The following is a 19,494-nucleotide window of genomic DNA, read 5'->3' as shown; positions in this document are numbered from 1 at the left end:
TGCTGCGCATAGTTGGCTTGGATAGGCTCCAACATTACCCGTGACCTGAAAATAAATAGACAAAATATTTGTCTCTGTATATTTCAGAAGAAAAAAGGCTACTTTTACATTCTTATTATTATAGCTACTTGTATTTATAAGGAATATGTGGTTAGCAGTGCTACATGATTACCACCAAAGTGAAGTCTTACCATTCTGTGCAATCACTATGTCATGGAATATGTTGCAGATCTTTTTTTTGTTGCCCTGTATCCAAAAACCTCACTCCTTCAGTATTTTCAATCAACATATTTCTGTTCTGTTTGGATCTCATCCTGTTGTATAGATTTAAGTTACCCCCCTGCCCCCATTTCCAAAACAATGCATATGATTAAATGGTCACTTCTTTCTTTGCTGCTACAAATGAAGTCAATACAATTTGACTCACTAATTCTTTCCTTTTCCCTTGCTTCTATTCTCCTCTGCATTTAAGTTTCTCACTGCATGGCCGGGGCACTCCGTTTTCTCTTTCCTTTTCTGTGTCTAGGACCAGCTCCTGGGGGCTCTTGGACCAAGCTCATTAGATGGGTTGAGACCCCCTTAAATAATACAGCTTCACTTACACTCCGCATTTCCTCTCATTTTACCTTTCGTCCCCCTTGCACAACCTCTTTTCTCTCCTCATGTCACGACTTCTCCCCGCTCACTCTCCTGCAAAGGTTCCTCATCTGTCTGTCTGACTTTCTTTGTGTTGCTTTCTGCTCTCTTCCTCCCTCTTTCCATCTACTTCACACACCTCCCATCTCAAAATGCACGTTTACTGGTTCCTATGGTAACTGAGAGCTGTTGCATAGGGAAAAGAATCTTAGTATCTGTTGATGAGCTTCTCTTCCTCCTCTAATTCCCTTCTCTCAATCTCACACAGCCTCTGGTGCTCATTCTTTCTTGTGTGAATATGTTGAATTTCCATTTACAAGAGGACATTCCTTAATTTTCCATGCCACATATCCTCACATGGGACACAAGGGGGTACTGAAGCCAACTATGGGCACCAGGCCAGGGAGACCCTGAATCAGTGGCCACCCTATCACAGGGCACAAGGAGATGGACAACCATTCACACTCGTACCTAGGGGCAATTTAGCATGTCCATTTGGCCTACCATGCATGATTGTGACTTGTGGGAGAAATCCAGAGTACATGGAGAAAAGTCACGCCGGCCACGGGAGAACATGCAAACTCCACACAGTAGAAACCCACTTGGGATCGAACCCTTGATCCGAGAAGTATGAGACAAATGCGCTAACCACTCCCTCGTTGGGAGATTTATGAGTGAATAATATTTGGATAGCCTTTAAGCATTAGGCTGTCCAAATCTTGCTCACATGAGGACAGTGAAGCCAGCTATGATAAGATGGCTTAATGTGTGTTTATGCGTGTGTATGTTAATAAATAGAACTGTGTTGTTGTTTTTTGTGGGTTAACACGTCATTAGGATGCACTGGCCTATTATTATGCATTTGTTGTTTTCAATTAATGTAATTACAAAAAAACATAGGTTAACAGACTTTTCTTTAAAACAAGGCAACTCATTTTGTTTGTTGTAACAATGTATGTTTGTTAAAGTATGTGTTAGAGTGTTTTTTACTTTCCTCCAAAGATAACTTTGAGCCCAGGAAAGTTGAAGGCACAATAACAATTTTATTAGCTACTTTTCCTTTGGGAGATGCTGCAACATAACCTTAACACTTTGGGGCATTTTTAGACTTTTCTTTTACTATGTTCTCTTTGCAGCAGAGAACTGAGCGCATGTGTGTTTGTTGGCAGTTGAGCAACCATGAGAAGAATTGTTTCAGTGTGTGTTTCAGTGTGTGTTGTGAGCATGAGTGATCAAAGCCCATTTGTGTGGAGCCTTTTTAGCACCTGAGCCTGAAGCAACACCACTGGGAAATTGTGGGTAGATCAAGAATGCACCTTCAGACCTGAGGGTTAGAATCCCCCATCACAGCAAGAATCAATCTAGAAAATATCAGTCAGTATGGTGGATGAAGAGGAGCAGGATGAAAGTGTTCTGAAATGACTCTGATGCTTTATGAAGCAAAAAGCTAGAGGGATGGCAAAGAGAGGACCAGAGGCCAACGAGCGCATCTGCTTTTCTTGGAAATTGCTACAAAACCAATTTTAGAGGGGTTATTTTCCCTCCCCCTTCCCGTGTGTCATTCTACATATCTACATATTTAGCAAGGACCATGATTCAGGAAGCCCATTCTTATCCAAAGTTGATGACATCTCTCTAAAATATGTAGTTTTCAGAGCCCATCACCTTGAGGGTGCTCTCTACAGTATCACTACTCGCTAATTGAATTGAGACCACTACGCGTCTCAAGTTATTTTGCTTTATAAAAAGTTGGTATCGATAACCCATTGGAGTAATTGAAGATAGTTATCATTTATTTGGTGTTGTGCTGGATATTAGAAAGTTAAGAAAATATATGCAAAAGAGAGGCAACGTGAAGCTTCTGTTCTTAAAAATACATACCGAAACACATTTATGGTCACACCCATTCACATAATTAAGATGTTTGGCAAAATTATTAGAGATGCCGCAACTTGTGTGTTTCCCCCTCCCTTTAGAGTTGTAATGCCACTGCTTAAGCATGGCCACCCAAACCAAATAACAGGAGACAGTGAGCTAATCAAAGCTGGTATGTAACCCGACCCTTTGGGGTCCCACAAAAAATTGTTCCCCTGTCATAAAAAGTGGTTTATGCATTTTCTACACAAATGCAATGGATGAGAATGATGCCTGCTGTGGGTTTTTGTGTAAAAAGACTGAGCAAGTGTGATTGCAGATAAAATATGTGCAAAACAAGAAATGTCTTGTGGTTGCTTTGGTCAACAGAAAAGTCCCAGTCGGTACTCTGAAGTCTTTATAATTGCATGCTGCTTGTTAATGTTGAGTTATGCAAACTCTGGTTCAAAGACAGAAGCCAGATTTAGAATGTAAATGTACAAATGTGATTAAAAAGCGTATGATTTTTCCAACTTTTCATATTTAACACTGCACAACAGTGATTAGATGGTTGTAGTTAACCTGCACAGATTGTTGATAATTTACAAACACACTCTTTATTTGATCAAACCCTCTAATTTCCATTGATTTTTGCATGGGCTATACAGGTCCTTTTGATATGAGAGTATATATTTTCTTCTTGAAGAGGAAACCAAATGCTGCGACCTAGGTTTGTTTGGTTTTTCTGAATTGTGAGAATAAAAGATTGAAGAAGCACCATTTCTGCCAACTCTGAGTGTAATGGGCACATTGCTTCAAGCTACCGAGAAGAGAGGAAAACCAAGGCACATGATTAAAATCTCAAATGCTTTATTGCAAAATGATGTCGCTAAAAGCTACAAAAGCACTACAAAGTCCTTTTATTCGTTTGCCAGAAATAATTGTGGCAGTGTAACTGAATTGAACATTCCTTGCATCTGGGAAGCTCAGTTTTGAGTCGATTTATTCTTGTATTTTTTCTTTCTGACCTTATTGTCTCCATATTCATTTAAAGTAGTCTTATTTGGCTTATATGGAATTAGCATGTTCTCACAGTGCCTGTGTGAGTTTTCTCCGAGGACTCTGCATGTCCTAAACATTCATGAGAGGCTAAATGAACCCTCTAAATTATCCATAGGTAAGAACATGAACATGAATCGTTGTTGGTCTCATTGTGCTCTTCAATTCACGAGCAACCAGTTCAGGCTGTGGACTCATCTCCTGCTCAAAGCCAGCTATGGTGGGCTTAAGCAGCCCCACAAACCTCATGAATATAAGTGGACATTCATCACAAACGTTTTTTCTTTTTTGTTTCACCCCAGGTCCAAGATATAGTTAGTTCCTTTTGGTAACTAAAACAGATTTTTAAAAATATTTTTTTAAAAACATTTAATGTGATGTTGTTTTTATTATTTATTTATTTTTGTCTGCAAATTTAATGCGGGTGATAAATAAAATACCCAGGCCCAGTCAAATTGTACTGGCTGCCACTGCAAAATATGAATTTGACTCACTAATGCAATGGCATTTTATAGCCAGTAACCAATATCTATTTTGTGACCAAAGGTAAGTCCATTACATTGCGATTTGTTGTGGGTATGAGACAGGAATTGTACAGAACAGGTTTTAAAACTTTAATTAAAGCTGTATAAGAAACATCGTTTTGCTGCATAAGTAAGTTTACAATCCCTTTTTTCATGATGTAAATGTGGAATTTCATCAATAGGTTGATAGTATGCAAAAAATGAAAAAGCTAAATTAAAAAGGGAACAACATTAACATGAATTAGTTTAGTTGAACTAGAAACTCTTGCTGAAGTTTGAAGGTGCAATCATGAGCCACTGGTAGAATAATATGCAGTTTGCAGCAAAATCCATCAAAACTGAGTAAGTTACTAAGCTTTATAACACAATTTTAAAACAAAAGTCACCAGGCTATATGTGGAAACCATCAGTCAAAAATAGATTAAGCTGATGTTGATATTGCTGATGTCTGAAATAATTGGTTTTGAAATCAAATATTGTATTCAAGAAAAGAGAGCAACAATTTTGCTATAATTTCCTGTTTTTCCTCTAGGTTTCAATTGTGAATACGATCAACATAAATAAATGCTTTGATTTGAAAAAGGAAAAAAAATGAGTAGTTGTTCGAAGACAACATCATGTGTTCAAACACAAATCTGAAAAGATCCATTGCCATCTGGTTTAGACATGACCTATAAATTCCAGACAAAACATTGAAAACGTGCTAGGACTGCAACGTCCAAAGTAGAATTTGTCTGCTACGTTTCGAGTGCTTATTCTTTCTTTTTGTGTTTCTGCAGCTCCGTGTGGTGGACATTATGGTGGATCTGAGGGAGTAGTTTTGTCCCCAAATTACCCTTTAAACTACACCAAGAGACAAATTTGCTCCTACTACATTACAGTTCCTCAACAATTTGGTATGCCTATATCAGACCTTGATAAAGAACTAACACAAAATCCACCCATGCACTCTGCACAGTTTATTTCACGTTTCAATTTCATTCTCTTCTTCTTTCTGTTCTCTAGTTGTATTTGGTCAGTTTGCTGTCTTCCAGACTGCGATGAATGACTCAGTGGAGCTATTTGACGGAGCCAATGAAAACTCGCGATTGCTGAGTTCTCTGGCGGGATCACATTCAGGTGAGAAATGCTAGATAGAATAGATTGGGTCTTTACATCTTCACCGGGTGCATCTAATCTACTCTGTGACCTTTAAGAACTTGCAAAAATGTGGTAAATTATTTGGCTTTCCTCTATACGGGGGTTTTGATGGCTTCACAGCTTCATTTTCGAGCCTGTCACAACATATTATTCTTCCGAGTTTCAAAGTTAAAGGAAATATTTTTCTCTGACTTGATTTCCACTCATGACCCACTGTTTAGCAACCCACATAGGCCTTCATTGTGTTGCAGAGTCTTTTCTGCTGTCTAGTAGGCTGCGTGCTTCTCTCCCGCTGCGCAGAGAGATCGACACTGTCGACAATATTTGCCTCGGATGTCTATAAAGAGCATATTAGAATGCTTTCAGGAAGTCTCTCTTCCGACCCCTTTCTTAACTATCCATTTGAACCTGCATCTGATTTAGGGCTTTTAAATATGACTTGACTAACTTGACAACCTTATTTGGAATAGTATTTCATAGTGTAAAGTCTCTCATTGTCCAAGCACAATATTATGTCTCAACTTTCAGGAGTACTTTGACTTAGTGCAGCATCCAAAGCATGTGGCTGGAAAGGTGCTTTGACAGAGAATGCCTCCAAACAACAAACTACCTAGCTAGCATGAAGATGCTTAGAAATAATTATAATTATCTTTTTTGAACTGAATATATGAAAAGTGGCTTTACCTTAGATCTATCAAAATTCTAAGGAAAACAAACATACTCTCTGAGTGACATACTTTGTATCAGGGGAAAATTTGAGAGCCCACAAAGCAGTCATATAGTCCTATGTAAACTGTTTTTCAGGAATATTTCCATAGCTGACAAAAAATGTGCAGTGTTTTTTAAATTTAGTCTTGATGGGTCCTTAGCCAATCTAAAAAGCCAATGTTGCATACAATTCAATTTTGATGAGATTAAACACATTTTGTTCATCTATAATATAGTACATTACATTTCTTCACGGAAACCTTAGTCTTCTCCTATCACGTGGTTCGTATGTATTTTTCAAGGGACTTGATGCCATTATTAATGCATTCATAACTAAAATTTTAACAATCTTAACACAACCTTTCTTGGTGATCCGGACCTCCTTCAGTGGTTCCTGCATCTCAATGTTTACAACAGAATCCCATTCAAAGAATTCAGAAACACACCCCCAGAAGATGTTTCTTACTTGTTCCTCCTTTTTAGTTAGAGTTATCACAATATATATATATCATATTGGTAGATTTAGTCAGAATTCATTACGGCTTATCTTCGAGACGGTGATGGGGATGCCTCGTTGGGACAAGGCAGGATGGAGCATTACTGTATTTTACATATCTTCATTAATACATACATGGATACATTCAAATGTATTTTAACATTTAAATCCATTTCGAAATCAAGCTAATTAATAATGCCAAAGTGCAGATATAAGACACACCCACCATCGCTTCAGGCCCCAACAAGTAAAGATCCAAATACAGATCATTTAATTGGTTCAATAAAGAGAGTTTTGTACTCGCTCACCCCTAATCTGCACCCTCAGGGCTAATCCCTTGATATCCTAGAATCCAAGATCCACCCCGGCCCCTGATCAATCCTTGTTTTGTATTCCCCAGGAGAGACGTTACCGTTGGCGACCTCCCATCAGATAATGCTACGGTTCAATGCCAAGAGTGGCATACCAGCTAAGGGCTTTCATTTTGTGTACCAAGGTAACTAAAAAAAGTGTTTCTTTCAAGATGAAAGAATAATTAAAACGAGTTTTTGAAAATCTATTTTCTTGAACACTGAAATGAATTGCAAATGACTGACAACTGACAGTGTGGACTGAAATGGAGTCATTGATATAAACTGTATTTTAAATTTTTCCTCTTGCTTTCTCACTTATTTAAAACTGAAGCGGTTCCCCGAACAAGCGACAGTCAGTGCAGCTCAGTTCCAGAGCCTCGCTACGGCAGGCGGATCGGGTCAGAATTCTCGGCTGGCTCGGTAATCCGTTTCGAGTGCAGTCCGGGATATCTGCTGAAGGGACCCAGTGCCATCCGATGCCAGGCTATACCGGGTGCTCTGGCACAGTGGAATTCAACGACACCCAGCTGCATTGGTAAAGTCATGAGATACTATTTGCTGTTATAGTAAAACAAACAAAAACATTTAAAAAGTTTCAGGACCGATGTCTAGTGCATAACATACATACATACATACATATATCCATTGGTGTGGTTACTATATTTTAACCATTTATTTTTGCGTGTACCACCCCGAACTACATTACAATCATGTGTGAAAGGCCTTTATTGCTCAGTTTTATTGTATCTTGAGAAGTCACGCAAAAACATTTTAAAACTTCATTATATTATTAATCACTACAGTGCAGCAAAATATGTCTGTAGGAAATCAAATTATTTAAATTGTCATTTCACTTTATTGAATTGCTGGGAATAACCTATTCTCCTCTGTGTCATAGTCATGTTACAGTCTTTTTCTAATTGCCAATTCCTGTACCAATTTTGGCAATAAACTGTCATGAAAAAGCTGCATTGTCTTTTCCCTTGTTTTCAGTTCCCTGCAGTGGGAATCTGACAGAACGCCGTGGCACCATCTTGTCCCCCGGATTTCCGGAGCCCTACCCAAACAGTCTTAACTGTCTGTGGAGAATCCATGTCAGTGAAGGAGCTGGCATCCAGGTAAATATTTGACAATAACCTGTTAACGATATTGTATTGCATAAAAAAATGTGTATTTCAAATTCTAAATCAAGACCAGATTCCAAAGAATGAAATGTATTGCAGACTATGAGAACAGATGTCTCATCACATTACATTAAGAGCAAGTCTTAGACTTTGTATTATTTCTAAAATGACCTATATAGAGATATATCATTGATAAGTGTTGCTTCATTGACCCTCATATAACATTTGACTTGCACGGACTCTGCTTATAAGTCAGCACCGGCCAATCAACTATATGATTATTCTTAGCCAGAACAAGGCTAAACCTACAGATATTCAGTTAATGTAGAAAACAGCTGGATAGATGGAAAGTGTAAGTATGCTTACCGACCTTGTTATACCAAGAGAGTTCAATGTTGTATTCATGCTTGCTATTTACATCCTGTGAACAATTGCTTCAGAGAAAATGCTTTTGTTTCCAAATGTATTCAACTTATGTGCGTGAACACTGGCATGGCAAATTTATTTTATTTTTATAATTTGCCTTTTAGATTCAAGTGGTGACATTTGCAACTGAGCACAACTGGGATTCCCTGGAGATCTACGATGGGGGAGACATGACGGCTCCTAAATTAGGGTCATTTTCTGGTATGACAATATGCTCACGCATACACACACAAGACGGGGTCTATGATATATGGGACATGGCAGCTCCCAAACTACAGCTGCATGCGTGTGGACAGACAGTGAAGATAAATGATGAATTAGCTTTGACAGTTATTAATCTATGAGCTCACACATGCACACCCATAACATTACACACCAGAGATATATAATGGATGAGTTGTAATATCAAGAAATCTGGTATTTTCTTAGTCTTTTTTGATGCTTTAAGCTCTGGCACCAGCATGCATGCGAGGTCAGGGAGTGAGAGTAGGGGGGCAGGGAAGAAAGAGCAAAGAAGAGCGAGTGAAAAAAACATACTCGTACTTGAAGTGAGGCTTGGAAGGAGGTGGGGGGCTAGGAGGTGACGAATGTTCTAACCTTTACAATTTCCCAGCGGTGTGTCCCCTGTGACCTGCCCCAAGCACATACCTGTCACACACCTATCACACATAAAGCATGCCGCCCACTGGGTAGCACACACTTATACAGATACACTAAAGCACGCAGGTGACTGCACCCTTTCTCACAGTTCTTACAAGGGATTGGTATATTGATTTTTACAACAGAGCATAAGGGCTCATCAAAATTCCCTTCTATAGGTACAATTATGTGTTGAAGTCCTGTGGCAGGTCAGAGGTTATTGGAGTTCCCTGCTGGGGTTGGGATCTAAAGACTGTCGAAAAGAATCACACGTTTTGTAAAAATAATCTACACTATCACCTGTCATGCTAATCTTCAAGAATGCTATCAAAAAAGGTTTAGGTGTACATTTTTTTATTGGGAACGGTAATCCACCACCATAAAGGATGGTTCTAGTGTCTCCAATATTTGTTCATCACGCAAATCATGTTTACAGGACTCTTATGAAGTGATGTGAGACTTCCCTGTTTATTTTTTTTTGTATACAAAGGCCAGACTTACTCAAGAAGAAACAAATAATCAATCAGTTTAGGCTTTTCATCATGCATATTTTTTAAAAACTTTTTTTCCCTTTTTTGTAGGAACTACAGCTCCTGCCCTCCTTAACTCAACATCCAATCAGCTTCTCCTGCATTTTCAGAGTGATATTAGTGTTGTGGCTGCAGGCTTTCACCTTGAATACAAAAGTAAGTTAAAGCTTTCAAAATACATGGAATTATTAGGATGACTGATAACCTGCAAAATAACATTCTATCTGCTAATGGAAAACAAAGCATGATTGAAATGTAGGACCATTATGAACAGAAAGGGTTCATGCACTTAAAACAGTCACAGACGTACGTTCAAAGTTGTAACAGTTAATATATAAACATAATTAGACACGTACACACCTGTCAGTTCGTGGGTATGCTTTCCAGGTCACTGTAGTTCTTTTGGGTTAAAATCATTTCTAGATAAATGAACATGTCCCCTTTTGTAAGTTGGTATTTTTGCCTGTCTGTCCGAATGTATTTGTGTCTGTTACTCACTTCCAATCGTTTTTCACTTGATTGCCTGCCCTGTGTTTTTGTTGGCTGCTTTTGTGTTGACTAAACACACACTGGAAAAAAGTTTACTGTGTGTTGTTTTAATAGATGGAATTAAATGTGTTAAATATTTTTATTCCACTGGCTCGTTGCTGGTTTGAAACAATCATATCATATGAATAAGTGGGAAAGATCAACATGGTATTGCTAATGTTACACAGAACAAACAACAATTAAAAAAGTTAGTATAATTGGTACCTTACAGGCGACCCGGTGGTTGTGGTTAGCCCCTCGGCCTCAAAGGAGACAAACAACCATTCACCCTCACACTCACACCTAGGGGCACTTTAGATTGACCAATCAGCCTACGATGGAGTTCTTTGTAATGTGGGTGGAAACCGGAGTTCCCGGAGAAAACCCATGCAAGCCCGGGGAGAACATGCAAACTCCACACAGGTGGACCGCCCTGGATTTGAACCCAGGTCCCCCACGGTGAGGCCGACGCGCTAACAATTCAGCCGCCGGGACGCTCTACGTTATATAAGTACGGGAAATCGTTGAATATTAATATTCCTTTTGTTTCCTTTTTTTACCAACTGAAGGGTCTTTGTCGTAAATCTTGTCAAATTTCACTAAACTGCTGACACTGTCTTGCTGTTGCCGAACGCCTCTCGAGGGTTGCTTTTGTCACTGTCAGCATTTTAAATGGTATCACAGTTTATGTTCCTCTGTAGGGAGAGAGTGCGAACACAAAAAGAGGGATGGTCAACCAAATGGACTAGTTTCATTGATAAGTTATCCTGACTGCTCGTTGATGCACTGATGCAACTAATAATGCACCGAGTGTGAAAGTTGCATGCAGCTCTTTCACTTGAGCTTCATCAGGCATAAGATTCCTTCACACCGTGTTTGTAGACCAGCGTGCTCCCAAATGTCAGCATACATAAACGAGCCATGTGTTTGCGTGTGGATGCATGTGCATAGATGCGTGTACGGGTTTGTCTTGTACTGTTTGAGTGCTGCAGGATAACATTGTTTTGCTTGTAGGCAGGTAGATGATAAACAAACAAGTCCAGACACACATATACTTAAAGACTTGAGTGCACATTCTGGCACACACATACACAATCATTCTCTCTTTACTTCCTTTTTCTGCTCCTGCTCCAGTGTTGCCATAGTAACCACTTAGTTCAGGGCCTTCAGTCTCCTGCAGAAGTTTAAGATTGAAATACACAAACAAATTGATGATTCTCTCGCAATCTCACTCTCTCACACACACAGACAATGCATGACAAGGTATCTGCTGTCAAGCTGAATGTGTATAACTTTTATTGTTTTGGGGATGTAAAGTAACTTGTCACTTCACCCACATCGTTCATTCATTCAAGATTTGCGGGGTTGTGGTGAGCCTATCCCAGCCATCTATGGGCACCAGGTGGGGGACACCCTGAATCAGTGGGCAGCCAATCACAGGGCACAATGAGACAGACACGCATTCACGCTCACACTCATACCTAGGCCCAATTCAAGGTGTTCCCAGAACTGTGAGACTGTGAGGAACATATGGATGTGTCTCATCTCATCTTCATTATCCAAGGTCATGTGGCGGCGACAGCAGTTTTAGCTAGGAAGCCCAGCCTTTCCTCACCCCAGTCCCTTCATCCAGCTCTTCCCGGAGAATGCCAAGGCATTCCCGTGCCAGCCTGGAGACAGAGTCTCCCCAGCCTCTCCTGGGTCAGCCCGTGGCCTCCTCCCGGAGGAACTTCCCTCTCCCTCCCCTGACCAGCAGAGGGCATGCCATCTTTTTCCAACTGAGGCCCACCAATTCACAACATCCTGAGTAGCAGCGTACGTGGATTTATGGTGCGCTCCTTTCCCCTGAAACGTTGGATGGTGGAACAATTTTTCTGTCGAAGCCTACTACATGCCCCCACCAAAGTCCTTCCATGTCAGGGTTTTTGCTTCAGAGACCACCAGAGCCGCGTGCCGCTTGGCCATCCGGTACTCATCGGCTGCCCTCAAATCCCGCGAGCCAAAAAGTCCCCAGTAAGACTGCCTCTTCAGCCTGACAGCATCCCTTACCTCCGGTGTCTCCCAGCGGGCTCTGGGATTGCCGCCACAATAGGCACTGAGCGCCTTGCAGCTGCAGATCCGGTCAGCTGCTTTGACAATAGAGGCACAAAACATGGTCCAATCAGACTCAATCTCACCCGCTTCTCCCTGGACATGAGGGAAGCTTCGTTGGAGGTGGGAGTTGAATGTGCTTCTGACGGGGGACTCTGCCAGCTATTCCCAGCAGACCCTAAAAAGAAATTACCCGATTGTACAAATTATGCGACCATAAGCACAAGGAAGTCATTCATCGAACTGCGGCCTAGAGCATCCTGGTGCTAAGTGCTCATATGGACACCATGGTGCTTGAGCAAGGTGTTCATTACTGTCAATCCACGGAGAGCAGAGAAGTCCAAGATTAGAAGACGGTCGGATTCTGCTCAGGGCGACCATTCTTCCCAATCACATCTTTTCAGGTCTCCCTGTTATTGCCCACGTGAGCATTGAAGTCCCCAAGCAGAATGAGGGAGTCCCCAGATAGACTGGAGTAGAAAATAATAGAATATGTAACAGTGCAAATGGATATAAATAATATATGAAAAAAAACATTCATTAGTCTTGGTGAAATCAGCCTACTGAGTCACAGTAGCTGTTAAATTATTTTGTGTTCATCTGTTTGTGACTGTTGTCTGCTGATTGTGAGAATTCTGCCTTGTTACTCTACTATGCAGCATTAAATGATTTTTTTTAAATCTCACCTTTTTGCAGCGGTTGGTCTGACGACTTGTCCAGAGCCGATGATTCCAGCAAATGGCATAAAAACAGGGGACCGATACATGGTCAACGAGGTGTTGGCTTTTATCTGTGAGCCTGGTTACACCTTACAGGTAACATATGCATCCATGCCACCAGACTTTATAATTACTTGGTATGAAAATGGCAAAAAAATGACTGAATGTTTGCCCACTTTGAATTTGCTTCCAGGGTCACTCACATATTTCCTGCATGCCAGGAACTGTGCGCCGGTGGAACTACCCACCTCCTCTTTGTATAGGTAAACACACCTGCAGGCACATACATATAGAATCATATGTTGCTCTTCATCTCAGATAAAAGGTACAAATGTGTTTGGAAAAAAAAACAGTTGTCTGCAGTCATCAAAAGCTACTAGCATTGAGGCAGAATGATTTTCAGTAAGAGACAGAGGCTCTGTGGAAACAGTTTTGCACCATAAGCCAAAGCTTCTGAAGTTGTAATTGATTGCTTGGTGTTTGTGTTATGACCCTGATACCTTCCTACTTCGTGAAAGCTTGTAGCAGGGCAATTCCATTTAAACTCAACCTTAATGGACTAAGGACTGCATTTTAGCTGAGTTATGAAGCTCATTTTCCTTCAATGTGTTTGTTTATCATAGGCATCCCTCTGCTGAGGCACTCCAACCAAACGTGGATGTTTTTCACCCTGCAAAAAATTGACAATTTTACTTGAACTTTATACAAAATGCAACCTATATACTCAAGTGAAACGTAATAGGATTCTCAAGTGTCCCAACTGTAACACTAATACACATTTTTGTTAATACAAATGTCTTTGGGTTACGTTAGGGAAAAACAAATATATTGTGAATGTAAAATGTCTCCTTTTTTCCCCACTGTTCTTGCTGTGTCTTGCTGTGAGAATAAGCAGTTGATGAAATGAATTAATGTTTTTGTTTATTTGTTTTTAATTTCATGATGTTCATGTTGATGCATGTGTTGTCACTTAACACTACCTCTGTTGTCTCTCATCCTCTAAGCTCGTTGTGGCGGAATCTTGTCGGAGCTTACTGGTGTGGTCCTGAGTCCGGGTTTCCCAGGCAACTACCCTGGCAACCTGGACTGCACCTGGCAAATTATTTTACCAACAGGATATGGTAAGTATTATGTGCTTTGTGATTATTTCTTCAGAAGATGAAACTGTGTCGGTCGCATGCTTTGACAGTGTGTGAAAGAAATATGCTTGGTCCAGGAAAGTAAACAAAATGTTTGCTAGTATAGGTTTAAGTTTTAGCTGATAATACCATGTTTAATATTGAAATACACCCATTGTGTTCAGTTTTTTTAAATGCATTGTTTTTTCTTAATCCCAGGAGCGCATATTCGATTCCATAATTTTTCCTCGGAAGACAATCATGACTTCCTAGAGGTCAGATCAGGCCTACAGCACAGCTCGGCTCTTATTGGACAGTTCACTGGTTCACAAATCCCACTTCCACTTTTAAGTACTACCCACCAGACCATCATACACTTTTACAGTGACCATTCAGAGAACAGGAGGGGATTCAAACTTACTTATCAAGGTGAGTTCGCCTTTGATTGTTAAAAAAAATCAAATATATCGGTAATTAGTTGATGTACACAGCGTCCTCTGTTTATAATAAATAAATGAATAAATGTCACTCCACTTTAAGGAGTCCTAAATTATAAAATAATACATACCTTCAGAGCAAAAACACACAATTTATTATGAATGTTTAAAATCGAAATGCAGTGGCCAACTATAACTAATGCAGAGTATTATGAAAGGTTTGCCTTTATCAGATAGCAAATACATTTTTTTCTAAAGAACCTTGTAGCATTGGTCTAATTATTAAAAAAGAGAAATAAGGCCGGCAAAGTGCCAATAAGGATCTGACATTTTGTCTACTTCACTTATGCCCCTGTGTTCCTCTTTAAAAACAGAAAACACGTGAGTAGGTCTTCTAACCAACAAACCTGGCTTGCCAAAGGACTCATGCTACATTTACATGCATAAGATAATTGCCCCTGTTTTCACCCTAATTTGCAACGGTCAAGTCTTGTCACTTTGATTCATGTCAATGTTAACCCCCACTCATGGTCTTTACTCCCAGTAATCGTACCGACAGTAAAGAGCCGATCGTAATATTCATATTTATAGGTATTTGGTAAGCCACAAAAAATAACAATCAGATGTTTTGATCATCTATTCATTAATTCTCTTAGATAAAATAGGTTTATTTTAAGCCTGTTCCCTTAATGTCTATAACCTAATAAGATGTATACCCTAACATATATTTATATTGTTACACTGAAAAGCTTTGTTTTGATTCTGTGTTCACAAAGGATGGCCTGCCTTCCACCATCAGCCAATTACTAGATAAGTTTTTTTGTGTTCTTCCAGGTTGCTACAGCTCTATAGCCTATGTAAACTAAAGTTGCTACCATGCTCATTAATTAATAACAATGCTGTGTGCCAATAGAGCAAATAAATCTTATTCCAAATGTCAAATCAGTCATGACAAGATCAGCAACAAAACAAGGATATGCAACGGAGACAAATGTTTATGTACTTTGCAGTTTTAGTACGGTAAATTAACAATACATTGCATAGCATCTGGGTCCATTGATGAGGGCAAAGATAGTGTCTTTACTGTGCATGTGTTTGTTTATTTGTTTCCATCATATTTTGTTTGAATATTTAAAATAATTTAGATAACATTTTGTGGTCTACTTTAATGTCTGTTTGTAGCATACCAACTTCAAAACTGCCAAGATCCTTCATCTTTTAGCAATGGAGACATCATTAACAGTGACTACAGTGCTGGACGGTCAATAACATTTCTATGTTATCCTGGCTATGTTTTGATTGGACACCCTGTTCTAACCTGTCAGCATGGCATCAATCGAAAGTGGAATCATCCATTCCCCCGCTGCGAAGGTAATGACTGCCAATATGCATACATTCATACACGCATATATGCATACATATATTTTAACATTTTTCGGGTAATGATGGGCAAGAGAATTAGACGTGGTCCAAATGATTTTTAATGAATACGGAGAATCACAGCAGAACCTTGCCTGAGTAGTTAGCCCGTCCATCTCACAGTTCTGAGATCCACAGTTCAATCTTGGGCTCCGGCATTCCTATGTGCCGTTTGCATGTTAGCCCAGTGATTCTTTTTTCTGGGAGCTCAACTTTTCTCTCAACGGCATGCATGGTAGGCAGATTAAACACTGCAGCTACACTATAAGTGTGTACGAGAACAGTTGGTTGTGGAATAGAAACAATTCATGGCATACCCTGCTTAATTAGCTGTGATATGCTCCAGCACCCTTGTGTAAGTGGCATGGAAGTTGAATGCAGAAACACTCCCACATTTTTTATTCTATTTTCTTATACTGAGCATAATTATTCTATCCTGGATGAACTGTGACCTTGCAAAGATTTTAACAGATGAAGCTCTACATCCCATTGTTGTTCCTATTGATCCTTAAGAGATCAAAAATAATATTTTATTACTCTGCCATTACAGCTCCTTGTGGATATAATGTGACAGCAGAAAATGGAACCATTTATTCGCCTCAGTACCCCAATGAATACCCCAATTCCCAAGATTGTAGTTGGCTCATCACCGTTCCCCATGGACATGGAGTTTACATCAACTTCACCCTGTTGCAGACTGAGCCTGTCACTGATTACATTGCTGTATGGTGAGCTTGTAACTAATATAATAGAAAAGTTTTTACTTATAATATAAATATCTCAGTTGCTCCTGTTGATTTGTGGATGAAAATGTATTCCCATCGTTGTTTTAGATTCAGGAATTAACAATAGTAGAACCGCAATATAGTGTCATACGGTGATATGGATTTTCTTCATATATAACATAATACCTTACTGATATACACAGTTGACGAGCCTTAAACATGATATATTAGAGCTCAATGGAACATTTATTTGTCTGGATATTCCAGGTGGAAGTGTATGAAATGCCAATGATATGAGTATATGAGGCTTATTGTGCAGGATGTGCTTTTGGGGATTTGCAGGCTCCTAACTATAGAATTTTTCGATACATATGCTGGTTTATGTAAACCCAAGCTGTATTGTAGCTGTAATGACATTCAATGTGCCAAGATTGTCATACAGAGTATGAGAGAGCAATGCATTTACAATGGGACCTCTGACCAATTTTATCTGAATCAGTGGACCGACCATGGCAGAGCCCAGGGACGGATTGGTAACTCTGGTTGTAATAATCAGATTCATTGGGGAGACAGCAATGTAATGAAAAGAGCGCTGGATCCGTACTCCCAAATCCATTGGGATTTGCCTGTATCTGACAAGTTTGGGTCACCTTAAGAGAATATTCTCACTGACTAGTCGCACGTTGGATCCCCGTTGGTGTATTTCGATTGAAACTAAGTCAAGTGGAATCGGTCTGACCACTCAAAAATGAAGGCATGAGAGTTCAGTTTCTGCCACTTTAAATGCCATACATCCACCATGCCATAGGTGAGTGCTTGCTATCATATTTTTCTGCTCTTCAGAGTGATACCTGTGCTCGCAGGATACTGCACTGAACCTATATAGTCCCTTGCTGACCTTGAAGTGTACCAGAATAGTATGTAGTTTATAACAAAATATTGGTAAAAACAGGAAAAACAATTGCAATATGCAATATTATCATTCCCTCAATATATTAAATGCCAAGCAAATTCCACATGCATTGAGATGACATAGAAAAAAAAAACATGCTAGCATCTATTGTCTATGCTTCTGTTTCTGCTCCCCTGAGAGTTTCATAAACAGTAAAAAGTTAGAGGTTGCATTTATTGATCCATCCAAAATATTCCTGAAGGCCTCAAAAGGTGAAGGTGCTATGCATACTCAAGGACTGGACATGGTGCTATGTTTAATGAATGGAAAACACTCAATCATATCAACAACAATATGACTTTTGAAAAAATATGCAATATTGCATGTCCTGATCTCAATCTGGTACAGATGCTGCAACATCTTCCAACTTGGAAATTTTACAAAATCTGAAGGCTTTTTATTTCCCCCCCTCACTGTGTTTAAGGATGGTTTTCTTTAAATTGTGTGAATCACACAATGTAACAAAAACTGCTGCTCTCATCTCCAACTTTATATTGCTTTTCATACCAGTCCTTTTTTTAGCATCTATACTGTCTTTTCCCTTTAACAGTCTGATTTTGTTCCATGTTCTCATTAATCATACTGGCGCCGAATGCCACATCTGGTATACTGTCGTGTTCTTTATATTTCACCAATTTGTGCTTTTGGGCCCCACATACCCATTTACTCATGGGTAACGGTAGCAGCAAATGTCGGAGGATGTTGCCAAACTTCCCCTGTTGTTTTTTTGCTTACTGCTCAGTGACTCTACTAGACATCACTGGGCGATAGTTTGAGATTCTTTGAATGCACAGACAGTGAAATAGGATAAAAAACTACCAAACATTCATTATGGGCATTAATAATGTTCTATGTGTTTTGTTATTTTCAATTACCGGTATTCTTTCAATTATATTAATTTTATTTCCAGATTTTGTGATGGCCATTCCCAAAGTTTGAATGTAGCACACTTTATCTATTCCACAAATTGTTTTGAATCATTGGTCTACTGGAACTCGTGTTCCATTCAGTCTTTTATTTAAAGTTATTTCAAATAATCTAAACTATGTCTATTTTGACTTAGCACTATTATGCAAATTTTACTGCCGCGGGAGGCTTTCTATCCATTGATCTAGCATGGCAATTGTGCTTAAGATATTCCACTTTGCATTCTTCTGAGCCAGAAAAGATGACAGTTTTGATGTATTGCAGTATGGTAATATTCCACTGATATTTCACATTTGAATCATTCTTCATAGCGAGCATTGTTGACACAGTTCCAGATTCTTAACATATACACTTTCCATATCAGGAAAGGACATCGGTTTACATTGAAAGTCATTTATTTAGAGGTACCTTGTGGATGCGTTCATCTAACTGCCTTGTTAAGGTTTGGAAATAGCTTGAATTTGAAAAAAAAGACATGAAATACGTGAAAGTATTATAGCTGTTAATATTTGGAGTCAGTTTATGTTAAAACAAGCTCCGAACTAACTACCATAATGTCTTATCACATGAACTACCTTGAAGATGTGCCCTGTTAAAAAATAATTGAACCACCAGCTCCAGTTTTTATTGAGCTAAAAGTGAATTTCTGCAATTTTCGAAAACCAAGCATGGATTATAGGGACGAGACAACAACAATATTCAATTTGAGTAAATTATATTATGGTGGTGTTTTTGGCAGATATGTTAAAAACCACTCAACAGACTAGACACAGTTGTACTTAAATAGACATATAGCAAATTTTGATTAATTTAATAACTTTCAACACCTACGGAGAAGCTTGAATTATTGAGGAGCCAAGAGATCCCAGGCACTCTTTTTAAATTAAAATTTTACAGCCTGTGTTTAATCCAAATGCAAGCTCATTAAATACACAAAAAGGTGCATTGAGGAACTTTACAAAATGTAACCTTTCAACAACATTCAATATTTAATGAACTAAGTTAAGCCTTTAATCCAAGGGCTTTATTCAGTGTACTTGTTTTGCCAAAGGGTGAAAATGAAAACAAAAGCGCCACAAAATTAATCAT

At 39.2% G+C, this 19,494-nt stretch overlaps 1 protein-coding gene across 2 annotated transcripts in view; it reads left to right on the top strand.

Moving 5' to 3' along the window:
• LOC144193894 (CUB and sushi domain-containing protein 1-like) overlaps positions 1 to 19,494 on the top strand; it is a 253,549-nt gene that overhangs the window by 194,718 nt on the left and 39,337 nt on the right. For both annotated transcript variants that reach the window (XM_077712526.1, XM_077712525.1), the window contains exons 33-45: positions 4,853 to 4,969; positions 5,079 to 5,192; positions 6,818 to 6,913; positions 7,102 to 7,305; positions 7,764 to 7,888; positions 8,425 to 8,521; positions 9,541 to 9,645; positions 12,805 to 12,923; positions 13,021 to 13,090; positions 13,832 to 13,948; positions 14,165 to 14,374; positions 15,565 to 15,753; positions 16,352 to 16,529. In XM_077712526.1, the coding sequence (XP_077568652.1) occupies positions 4,853 to 4,969; positions 5,079 to 5,192; positions 6,818 to 6,913; positions 7,102 to 7,305; positions 7,764 to 7,888; positions 8,425 to 8,521; positions 9,541 to 9,645; positions 12,805 to 12,923; positions 13,021 to 13,090; positions 13,832 to 13,948; positions 14,165 to 14,374; positions 15,565 to 15,753; positions 16,352 to 16,529 (1,741 nt within the window). The remainder of the gene's footprint in view (positions 1 to 4,852; positions 4,970 to 5,078; positions 5,193 to 6,817; positions 6,914 to 7,101; positions 7,306 to 7,763; positions 7,889 to 8,424; positions 8,522 to 9,540; positions 9,646 to 12,804; positions 12,924 to 13,020; positions 13,091 to 13,831; positions 13,949 to 14,164; positions 14,375 to 15,564; positions 15,754 to 16,351; positions 16,530 to 19,494) is intronic.

This window comes from Stigmatopora nigra, chromosome 3 (genome assembly GCF_051989575.1).
Source record: "Stigmatopora nigra isolate UIUO_SnigA chromosome 3, RoL_Snig_1.1, whole genome shotgun sequence".
Lineage (NCBI taxonomy): Eukaryota > Metazoa > Chordata > Actinopteri > Syngnathiformes > Syngnathidae > Stigmatopora > Stigmatopora nigra.
The sequence above is the reverse complement of the archived record's forward strand: the minus strand, read 5'-3'. Positions and strand labels throughout refer to the sequence as shown.